The 12142-nt window shown below is 49.2% G+C and overlaps 1 protein-coding gene across 1 annotated transcript in view; it reads left to right on the top strand.

The window, feature by feature from the left end:
* Positions 1–12142, top strand: part of DPP10 (dipeptidyl peptidase like 10) — a 647445-nt gene that overhangs the window by 129736 nt on the left and 505567 nt on the right. The window contains exon 3 of the mRNA XM_068247444.1: positions 7507–7602. Coding sequence (XP_068103545.1) covers positions 7507–7602 — 96 coding nt within the window. The remainder of the gene's footprint in view (positions 1–7506; positions 7603–12142) is intronic.

Below are 12142 nucleotides of genomic sequence, written 5' to 3'. Positions count from 1 at the left end.
GGGCACATATGCCAGGCTCCCTATACTGGGGGCACCTATTCCTGGTTACCTTTCCAGGGGGCACATATACCAGGCTACCTATACTGAGGGCACCTATTCCTGGTTACGTTTCCAGGGGGCACATATACCAGGCTACCTATACTGGGGGCACCTATTCCTGGTTACCTTTCCAGGGGGCACATATACCAGGCTACCTATACTGTGGCCACCTATTCCTGGATACCTTTCCAGGGGGCACATATACCAGGCTACCTATTCTGGGTGCACCTATTCCTGGATACCTTTCCAGGGGGCACATATACCAGGCTACCTATACTGGGGGCACCTATTCCTGGTTACCTTTCCAGGGGGCAAATATACCAGGCTACCTATACTGGGGGCACCTATTCCTGGTTACCTTTCCAGTGGGCACATATACCAGGCTACCTATACTGGGGGCACCTATTCCTGGTTACCTTTCCAGGGGGCACATATACCAGGCTACCTATACTGGGGGCACCTATTCCTGGTTACCTCTCTAGGGGGCACATATACCAGGCTACATATACTGGGGGCACCTATTCCTGGTTACCTTTCCAGGGGGCACATATACCAGGCCACCTATACTGGGGGCACCTATTCCTGGTTACCTTTCCAGGGGGCACATATACCAGGCTACCTATACTGGGGGCACCTATTCCTGGTTACCTTTCCAGGGGGCACATATACCAGGCTACCTATACTGTGGGCACCTATTCCTGGTCACCTTTCCAGGGGGCAAATATACCAGGCTACCTATACTGGGGGCACCTATTCCTGGTTACCTTTCCAGTGGGCACATATACCAGGCTACCTATACTGGGGGCACCTATTCCTGGTTACCTTTCCAGGGGGCACATATACCAGGCTACCTATACTGAGGGCACCTATTCCTGGTTACCTTTCCAGGGGGCACATATACCAGGCTACCTATACTGAGGGCACCTATTCCTGGTTACCTTTCCAGGGGGCACATATACCAGGCTACCTATACTGTGGGCACCTATTCCTGGTTACCTTTCCAGGGTGCACATATACCAGGCTACCTATACTGGGGGCACCTATTCCTGGTTACCTCTCTAGGGGGCACATATACCAGGCTACCTATACTGTGGGCACCTATTCCTGGTCACCTTTCCAGGGGGCAAATATACCAGGCTACCTATACTGGGGGCACCTATTCCTGGTTACCTTTCCAGGGGGCACACATACCAGGCCACCTATACTGGGGGCACCTATTCCTGGTTACCTTTCCAGGGGGCACATATACCAGGCTACCTATACTGGGGGCACCTATTCCTGGTTACCTTTCCAGGGGGCACATATACCAGGCTACCTATACTGTGGGCACCTATTCCTGGTCACCATTCCAGGGGGCACATATACCAGGCTACCTATACTGGGGGCACCTATTCCTGGTTACCTTTCCAGTGGGCACATATACCAGGCTACCTATACTGGGGGCACCTATTCCTGGTTACCTTTCCAGGGGGCACATATACCAGGCTACCTATACTGAGGGCACCTATTCCTGGTTACCTTTCCAGGGGGCACATATACCAGGCTACCTATACTGAGGGCACCTATTCCTGGTTACCTTTCCAGGGGGCACATATACCAGGCTACCTATACTGTGGGCACCTATTCCTGGTTACCTTTCCAGGGTGCACATATACCAGGCTACCTATACTGGGGGCACCTATTCCTGGTTACCTCTCTAGGGGGCACATATACCAGGCTACCTATACTGTGGGCACCTATTCCTGGTCACCTTTCCAGGGGGCAAATATACCAGGCTACCTATACTGGGGGCACCTATTGCTGGTTACCTTTCCATGGGGCACATATACCAGGCTACCTATACTGGGGGCATCTATTCCTGGGTACCTTTCCAGGGGGCACCTATACCAGGCTACCTATACTGGGGGCACCTATTCCTGGTCACCTTTCCAGGGGGCACATATACCAGGCTACCTATACTGTGGGCACCTATTTCTGGTCACCTTTCCAGGGGGCACATATACCAGGCTACCTATACTGTGGGCACCTATTCCTGGATACCTTTCCAGGGGGCACATATACCAGGCTACCTATACTGGGGGCACCTATTCCTGGTTACCTTTCCAGGGGGCACATATACCAGGCTACCTATACTGGGGGCATCTATTCCTGGTTACCTTTCCAGGGGGCACATATACCAGGCTACCTATACTGGGGGCACCTATTCCTGGTTACCTTTCCAGTGGGCACATATACCAGGCTACCTATACTGGGGGCACCTATTCCTGGTTACCTCTCTAGGGGGCACATATACCAGGCTACCTATACTGGGGGCACCTATTCCTGGTTACCTTTCCAGGGGGCACATATACCAGGCTACCTATACTGGGGGCACCTATTCCTGGTTACCTTTCCAGGGGGCAAATATACCAGGCTACCTATACCGTGGGCAGCTATTCCTGGTTACCTTTCCAGGGGGCACATATACCAGGCTACCTATACTGGGGGCACCTATTCCTGGTTACCTCTCTAGGGGGCACATATACCAGGCTACCTATACTGGGGGCACCTATTCCTGGTTACCTTTCCAGGGGGCACATATACCAGGCTACCTATACTGGGGGCACCTATTCCTGGTTACCTCTCTAGGGGGCACATATACCAGGCTACCTATACTGGGGGCACCTATTCCTGGTTACCTTTCCAGGGGGCACATATACCAGGCTACCTATCCTGGGGGCACCTATTCCTGGTTACCTTTCCAGGGGGCACATATACCAGGCTACCTATACTGTGGGCACCTATTCCTGGTTACCTTTCCATGGGGCTTATATACCAGGCTACCTATACTGGGGGCACCTATTCCTGGTTACCTTTCCAGTGGGCACATATACCAGGCTACCTATACTGGGGGCACCTATTCCTGGTTACCTTTCCATGGGGCACATATACCAGGCTACCTATACTGGGAGCACCTATTCCTGGTTACCTTTCCAGGGGGCACATATACCAGGCTACCTATACTGGGGGCACATATTCCTGGTTACTTTTCCAGGGGGCACATATGCCAGGCTACCTATAGTGGGGGCACCTATTCCTGGTTACCTTTCCAGGGGGCACATATACCAGGCTACCTATACTGTGGGCACCTATTCCTGGTTACCTCTCTAGGGGGCACATATACCAGGCTACCTATACTGGGGGCACCTATTCCTGGTTACCTTTCCAGGGGGCACATACACCAGGCTACCTATACTGGGGGCACCTATTCCTGGTTACCTTTCCAGGGGGCACATATACTAGGCTACCTAAACTGAGGTCACCTATTCCTGGTTACCTATACTGGGGGCACCTATACCAGGCTTCCTATACTGGGGGCACCTATTCCTGGTTACCTTTTCAGGGGGCACATATACTAGGCTACCTATACTGGGGGCACCTATTCCTGGTTACCTTTCCAGGGGGCACATATACCAGGCTACCTATACTGAGGGCACCTATTCCTGGTTACCTTTCCAGGGGGCACATATACCAGGCTACCTATACTGGGGGCACCTATTCCTGGTTACCTTTCCAGTGGGATCATATACCAGGCTACCTATACTGGGGCACCTATTCCTGGTTACTTTTCCAGCGGGCACATATACCAGGCTACCTATACTGGGGGCACCTATTCCTGGTTACCTTTCCAGGGGGCACATATACCAGGCGACCTATACTGGGGGCACCTATTCCTGGTTACCTTTCCAGGGGGCACATATACTAGGCTACCTATACTGGGGGCACCTATTCCTGGTTACCTTTCCAGGGGGCACATATACCAGGCGACCTATACTGGGGGCACCTATTCCTGGTTACCTTTCCAGGGGGCACATATACTAGGCTACCTATACTGGGGGCACCTATTCCTGGTTACTTTTCCAGGGGGCACATATACCAGGCTACCTATACTAGTCTCCAGGACACTGCTGTCTTACCTGCTCCCAACATCCCTAGTCTCCAGGACACTGCCTTACCTGCTCCCAGCATCTCTAGTCTCCAGGGCACTGCCGCCTTACCTGCTCCCAGCATCCCTCGTCTCAAGGGCACTGCCTTACCTGCTCCCAGCATCTCCAGTCTCCAGGGTACTGCTGCCTTACCTGCTCCTTGCATACCTAGTCTCCAGGACACTGCTGTCTTACCTGCTTTTAGCATCCCTAGTCTGCAGGACACTGCTGTCTTACCTGCTTCCAGCATCCCTAGTCTCCAGGACACTGCTGCCTTACCTGCTCCCAGCATCCCTCGTCTCCAGGACATTGCCTTACCTGCTCCCAGCATCCCTAGTTTCCAGGGCACTGCTGCCTTACCTGCTCCCACCATCCCTCGTCTCCGGGGCACTGCTGCCTTACCTGCTCCCAGCATCCCTAGTCTCCAGGGCACTGCTGCCTTACCTGCTCCCAGCATCCCTCGTCTCCAGGACACTGCTGCATTACCTGCTCCCAGCATCCCTCGTCTCCAGGACACTGCTGCCTTTCCTGCTCCCAGCATCCCTAGTCTCCGGGGCACTGCTGCCTTACCTGCTCCCAGCATCCCTAGTCTCCAGGGCACTGCTGCCTTACCTGCACCCAGCATCCCTAGTCTCCAGGACACTGCTGCCTTACCTGCTCCCAGCATCCCTAGTCTCCAGGGCACTGCTGCCTTACCTGCTCCCAGCATCCCTAGTCTCCAGGGCACTGCCTTACCTGCTCCCAGCATCCCTAGTCTCCAGGACACTGCTGCCTTACCTGCTCCCAGCATCCCTAGTCTCCAGGACACTGCTGCCTTACCTGCTCCCAGCATCCCTAGTCTCCAGGGCACTGCCTTACCTGCTCCCAGCATCCCTCGTCTCCAGGACACTGCTGCCTTACCTGCTTCCAGCATCCCTCGTCTCCAGGACACTGCTGCCTTACCTGCTCCCAGCATCCCTAGTCTCCAGGGCACTGCTGCCTTACCTGCTCCCAGCATCCCTCGTCTCCAGGGCACTGCTGCCTTACCTGCTCCCAGCATCCCTAGTCTCCAGGACACTGCTGCCTTACCTGCTCCCAGCATCCCTAGTCTCCAGGGCACTGCTGCCTTACCTGCTCCCAGCATCCCTTGTCTCCAGGCCACTGCTGCCTTACCTGCTCCCAGCATCCCTCGTCTCCAGGACACTGCTGCCTTACCTGCTCCCAGCATCCCTCATCTCCGGGGCACTGCTGCCTTACCTGCTCCCAGCATCCCTCGTCTCCAGGGCACTGCCTCACCTGCTCCCAGCATCCCTAGTCTCCAGGACACTGCTGCCTTACCTGCTCCCAGCATCCCTCGTCTCCAGGACACTGCTGCCTTACCTGCTCCCAGCATCCCTCATCTCCAGGGCACTGCTGCCTTACCTGCTCCCAGCATCCCTCGTCTCCAGGGCACTGCCTCACCTGCTCCCAGCATCCCTCGTCTCCAGGGCACTGCCTCACCTGACCTGCTCCCAGCATCCCTAGTCTCCAGGGCACTGCTGCCTTACCTGCTCCCAGCATCCCTAGTCTCCAGGACACTGCTGCCTTACCTGCTCCCAGCATCCCTCGTATCCAGGGCACTGCTGCCTGACCTGCTCCCAGCATCCCTCGTCTCCAGGGCACTGCTGCCTTATCTGCTCCCAGCATCCCTCGTCTCCAGGGCACTGCTGCCTTACCTGCTCCCAGCATCCCTCGTCTCCAGGGCACTGCCTCACCTGCTCCCAGCATCCCTCGTCTCCAGGGCACTGCCTCACCTGACCTGCTCCCAGCATCCCTAGTCTCCAGGGCACTGCTGCCTTACCTGCTCCCAGCATCCCTAGTCTCCAGGACACTGCTGCCTTACCTGCTCCCAGCATCCCTCGTCTCCAGGGCACTGCTGCCTGACCTGCTCCCAGCATCCCTCGTCTCCAGGGCACTGCTGCCTTATCTGCTCCCAGCATCCCTCGTCTCCAGGGCACTGCTGCCTGACCTGCTCCCAGCATCCCTCGTCTCCAGGGCACTGCTGCCTTATCTGCTCCCAGCATCCCTCGTCTCCAGGGCACTGCTGCCTGACCTGCTCCCAGCATCCCTCGTCTCCAGGGCACTGCTGCCTTACCTGCTCCCAGCATCCCTAGTCTCCAGGACACTGCTGCCTTACCTGCTCCCAGCATCCCTCGTCTCCAGGGCACTGCTGCCTGACCTGCTCCCAGCATCCCTCGTCTCCAGGGCACTGCTGCCTTATCTGCTCCCAGCATCCCTCGTCTCCAGGGCACTGCTGCCTTACCTGCTGCCAGCATCCCTAGTCTCCAGGGCACTGCTGCCTTACCTGCTCCCAGCATCCCTCGTCTCCAGGACACTGCTGCCTTACCTGCTCCCAGCATCCCTCGTCTCCAGGACACTGCTGCCTTACCTGCTCCCAGCATTCCTCATCTCCGGGGCACTGCTGCCTTACCTGCTCCCAGCATCCCTCGTCTCCAGGGCACTGCTGCCTTACCTGCTCCCAGCATCCCTAGTCTCCAGGACACTGCTGCCTTACCTGCTCCCAGCATCCCTTGTCTCCAGGGCACTGCTGCTTTACCTGCTCCCAGCATCCCTCGTCTCCAGGGCACTGCTGCCTTACCTGCTCCCAGCATCCCTAGTCTCTGGGGCACTGCTGCCTTACCTGCTCCCAGCATCCCTAGTCTCCAGGGCACTGCTGCCTTACCTGCTCCCAGCATCCCTAGTCTCCAGGGCACTGCTGCCTTACCTGCTCCCAGCATCCCTAGTCTCTGGGGCACTGCTGCCTTACCTGCTCCCAGCATCCCTCGTCTCCAGGGCACTGCTGCCTTACCTGCTCCCAGCATCCCTCGTCTCCAGGGCACTGCTGCCTTACATTTTGAATGTAACTGAATGGATGACATTTTCTGGGGGGGACGTATTACTTATTACACTATGCCTGCTCATCTATAATGCTAAGCTACTCTACTTTGGTATATTTTTTACACATTGATGCACTTGTTTATAACAGTTTTTCCCTATTTGATCTTCACACTGCACTTTATGACTCCCACCCAGACTCCTTGCACTATCTGCGCATTGTGCTGACCCCGGGTGCGACCATGTCACCATTTCTGGTCCCCTGTGGAGTTATTATTGATACTAGTTCCAGTTCATGTTGCCTGGTTATTTTGGTCTTGGCATTATAATTTTATGGGGTATTTTAATATGTTTTTTGCAAATATTATTACGTGAGTGGTGATCTTATAATGCTACATGGAATAAAGCTGTTTGTTATCTTTTCAATGCTAGTGCTTTGTAGAGGTTTGTTTTCTACTCTATACCATAATTGTATATATGTTGGCCGAGCACACTCCCCGCTTACAATGACTGCTGCTGGCTTCCATTCTAGTTTTATACACTTTTACCGCTATGGTTGTATTCTGGTTCTTTCAGCGAATGCTTCAGACTTGTTGCCGTAAGTTTAGTGTTTGGAGACGATTTACAGTTAATTTCTCTTTTCTTCCAGATGAAGTGACCAATTCTCCGGACCGGATTCTGACTTTGGAGGATCTGTTTAAGAAAGAGTTCTCAGTGCATGACCCTGAGGCCCGGTGGATCAATGGTGAGTATAATATAATCATACAGAAGCTTGCAGAGCCCATGGACTGAAATCACTGTCCTACTGAGGAGGAAGCTATTACACTGAATTTACTTCATTGGCTGGAGAAACAGCTACAGACGGGATCCATCAGGCAGGGGCTAATAATATTACAATATACCAGAGATATCCGCCATCTCTATGTGCGGATAGATAGAATATTCCAGAGATATCAGCCATCTCTATGTGCAGATGGATAGAATGTTCCAGAGATATCCGCCATATCTATGTGCAGATGGATAGAATATTCCAGAGATATCCGCCATATCTATGTGCAGATGGATAGAATATTCCAGAGATATCAGCCATATCTATGTGCAGATGGATAGAATGTTCCAGAGATATCAGCCATATCTATGTGCAGATGGATAGAATATTCCAGAGATATCCGCCATCTCTATGTGCAGATGGATAGAATATTCCAGAGATATCAGCCATCTCTATGTGCAGATAGATAGAATATTCCAGAGATATCCGCCATCTCTATGTGCAGATGGATAGAATATTCCAGAGATATCCGCCATATCTATGTGCAGATGGATAGAATATTCCAGAGATATCCGCCATATCTATGTGCAGATAGATAGAATATTCCAGAGATATCCGCCATATCTATGTGCAGATGGATAGAATATTCCAGAGATATCAGCCATATCTATGTGCAGATGGATAGAATATTCCAGAGATATCAGCCATCTCTACGTGCGGATGGATAGAATATTCCAGAGATATCAGCCATATCTATGTGCAGATGGATAGAATATTCCAGAGATATCAGCCATATGTATGTGCAGATGGATAGAATATTCCAGAGATATCAGCCATATCTGTGTGCAGATGGATAGAATGTTCCAGAGATATCAGCCATATGTATGTGCAGATGGATAGAATGTTCCAGAGATATCAGCCATATGTATGTGCAGATGGATAGAATATTCCAGAGATATCAGCCATCTCTATGTGCAGATGGATAGAATATTCCAGAGATATCAGCCATCTCTATGTGCAGATGGATAGAATATTCCAGAGATATCCGCCATCTCTATGTGCAGATGGATAGAATATTCCAGAGATATCAGCCATCTCTATGTGCAGATGGATAGAATATTCCAGAGATATCAGCCATCTCTATGTGCAGATGGATAGAATATTCCAGAGATATCAGCCATCTCTATGTGCAGATGGATAGAATATTCCAGAGATATCACCCATCTCTATGTGCAGATGGATAGAATATTCCAGAGATATCCGCCATATCTATGTGCAGATGGATAGAATATTCCAGAGATATCCGCCATATCTATGTGCAGATGGATAGAATATTCCAGAGATATCAGCCATATCTATGTGCAGATGGATAGAATATTCCAGAGATATCCGCCATCTCTATGTGCAGATGGATAGAATATTCCAGAGATATCAGCCATCTCTATGTGCAGATGGATAGAATATTCCAGAGATATCAGCCATCTCTATGTGCAGATGGATAGAATATTCCAGAGATATCAGCCATCTCTATGTGCAGATGGATAGAATATTCCAGAGATATCACCCATCTCTATGTGCAGATGGATGGAATATTCCAGAGATATCCGCCATATCTACGTGCGGATGGATAGAATATTCCAGAGATATCAGCCATATCTATGTGCAGATGGATAGAATATTCCAGAGATATCAGCCATCTCTATGTGCAGATGGATAGAATATTCCAGAGATATCCACCATCTCTATGTGCAGATGGATAGAATATTCCAGAGATATCCGCCATATCTATGTGCAGATGGATAGAATATTCCAGAGATATCAGCCATATCTATGTGCAGATGGATAGAATATTCCAGAGATATCAGCCATATCTATGTGCAGATGGATAGAATGTTCCAGAGATATCAGCCATCTCTATGTGCGGATGGATAGAATATTCCAGAGATATCAGCCATATCTATGTGCAGATGGATAGAATATTCCAGAGATATCCGCCATCTCTATGTGCAGATGGATAGAATATTCCAGAGATATCAGCCATGTCTATGTGCAGATGGATAGAATATTCCAGAGATATCAGCCATATCTATGTGCAGATGGATAGAATATTCCAGAGATATCAGCCATCTCTATGTGCAGATGGATAGAATATTCCAGAGATACCAGCCATATCTATGTGCGGATGGATAGAATATTCCAGAGATATCAGCCATCTCTATGTGCAGATGGATAGAATATTCCAGAGATATCCGCCATCTCTATGTGCGGATGGATAGAATATTCCAGAGATACCAGCCATATCTATGTGCGGATGGATAGAATATTCCAGAGATATCCGCCATATCTATGTGCAGATGAATAGAATATTCCAGAGATATCAGCTATCTCTATGTGCAGATGGATAGAATATTCCAGAGATATCAGCCATATCTATGTGCAGATGTATAGAATATTCCAGAGATATCCGCCATATCTATGTGCAGATGGATAGAATATTCCAGAGATATCAGCCATATCTATGTGCAGATGGATAGAATATTCCAGAGATATCCGCCATCTCTATGTGCAGATGGATAGAATGTTCCAGAGATACCAGCCATATCTATGTGCGGATGGATAGAATATTCCAGAGATATCAGCCATCTCTATGTGCAGATGGATAGAATATTCCAGAGATATCCGCCATCTCTATGTGCAGATGGATAGAATATTCCAGAGATATCAGCCATCTCTATGTGCAGATGGATAGAATATTCCAGAGATATCAGCCATATGTATGTGCAGATGGATGGAATATTCCAGAGATATCCGCCATCTCTATGTGCAGATGGATAGAATATTCCAGAGATATCCGCCATCTCTATGTGCAGATGGATAGAATATTCCAGAGATATCCGCCATCTCTATGTGCAGATGGATAGAATATTCCAGAGATATCCGCCATCTCTATGTGCAGATGGATAGAATATTCCAGAGATATCCGCCATATCTATGTGCAGATGGATAGAATATTCCAGAGATATCCGCCATATCTATGTGCAGAAGGATAGAATATTCCAGAGATATCAGCCATCTCTATGTGCAGATGGATAGAATATTCCAGAGATATCCGCCATCTCTATGTGCAGATGGATGGAATATTCCAGAGATGTCAGCCATATCTATGTGCAGATGGATAGAATATTCCAGAGATATCCGCCATCTCTATGTGCAGATGGATAGAATATTCCAGAGATATCCGCCATATCTATGTGCAGATGGATAGAATATTCCAGAGATATCCGCCATATCTATGTGCAGATGGATAGAATATTCCAGAGATATCCGCCATCTCTATGTGCAGATGGATAGAATATTCCAGAGATATCCGCCATCTCTATGTGCAGATGGATAGAATATTCCAGAGATATCCGCCATATCTATGTGCAGATGGATAGAATATTCCAGAGATATCCGCCATCTCTATGTGCAGATGGATAGAATATTCCAGAGATATCCGCCATATCTATGTGCAGATGGATAGAATATTCCAGAGATATCCGCCATATCTATGTGCAGATGGATAGAATATTCCAGAGATATCCGCCATATCTATGTGCAGAAGGATAGAATATTCCAGAGATATCAGCCATATCTATGTGCAGATGGATAGAATATTCCAGAGATATCAGCCATCTCTATGTGCAGATGGATAGAATATTCCAGAGATATCCGCCATCTCTATGTGTAGATGGATAGAATATTCCAGAGATGTCAGCCATATCTATGTGCAGATGGATAGAATATTCCAGAGATATCAGCCATATCTATGTGCAGATGGATAGAATATTCCAGAGATATCAGCCATATCTATGTGCAGATGGATAGAATATTCCAGAGATATCAGCCATATCTATGTGCAGATGGATAGAATATTCCAGAGATATCAGCCATATCTATGTGCAGATGGATAGCATATTCCAGAGATATCAGCCATCTCTATGTGCAGATGGATAGAATATTCCAGAGATATCAGCCATATCTATGTGCAGATGGATAGAATATTCCAGAGATATCAGCCATATCTATGTGCAGATGGATAGAATATTCCAGAGATATCAGCCATATCTATGTGCAGATGGATAGAATATTCCAGAGATATCAGCCATATCTATGTGCAGATGGATAGAATATTCCAGAGATGTCAGCCATATCTATGTGCAGATGGATAGAATATTCCAGAGATATCCGCCATATCTATGTGCGGATGGATAGAATATTCCAGAGATATCAGCCATCTCTATGTGCAGATGGATAGAATATTCCAGAGATATCCGCCATCTCTATGTGCAGATGGATAGAATATTCCAGAGATAGCAGCCATATCTATGTGCAGATGGATAGAATATTCCAGAGATATCAGCCATATCTATGTGCAGATGGATAGAATATTCCAGAGATATCAGCCATCTCTATGTGCAGATGGATAGAATATTCCAGAGATATCAGCCATATCTATGTGCGGATGGATAGAATA

This window comes from Hyperolius riggenbachi, chromosome 7 (assembly GCF_040937935.1).
Source record: "Hyperolius riggenbachi isolate aHypRig1 chromosome 7, aHypRig1.pri, whole genome shotgun sequence".
Taxonomy (NCBI): domain Eukaryota; kingdom Metazoa; phylum Chordata; class Amphibia; order Anura; family Hyperoliidae; genus Hyperolius; species Hyperolius riggenbachi.
The sequence above is the reverse complement of the archived record's forward strand: the minus strand, read 5'-3'. Positions and strand labels throughout refer to the sequence as shown.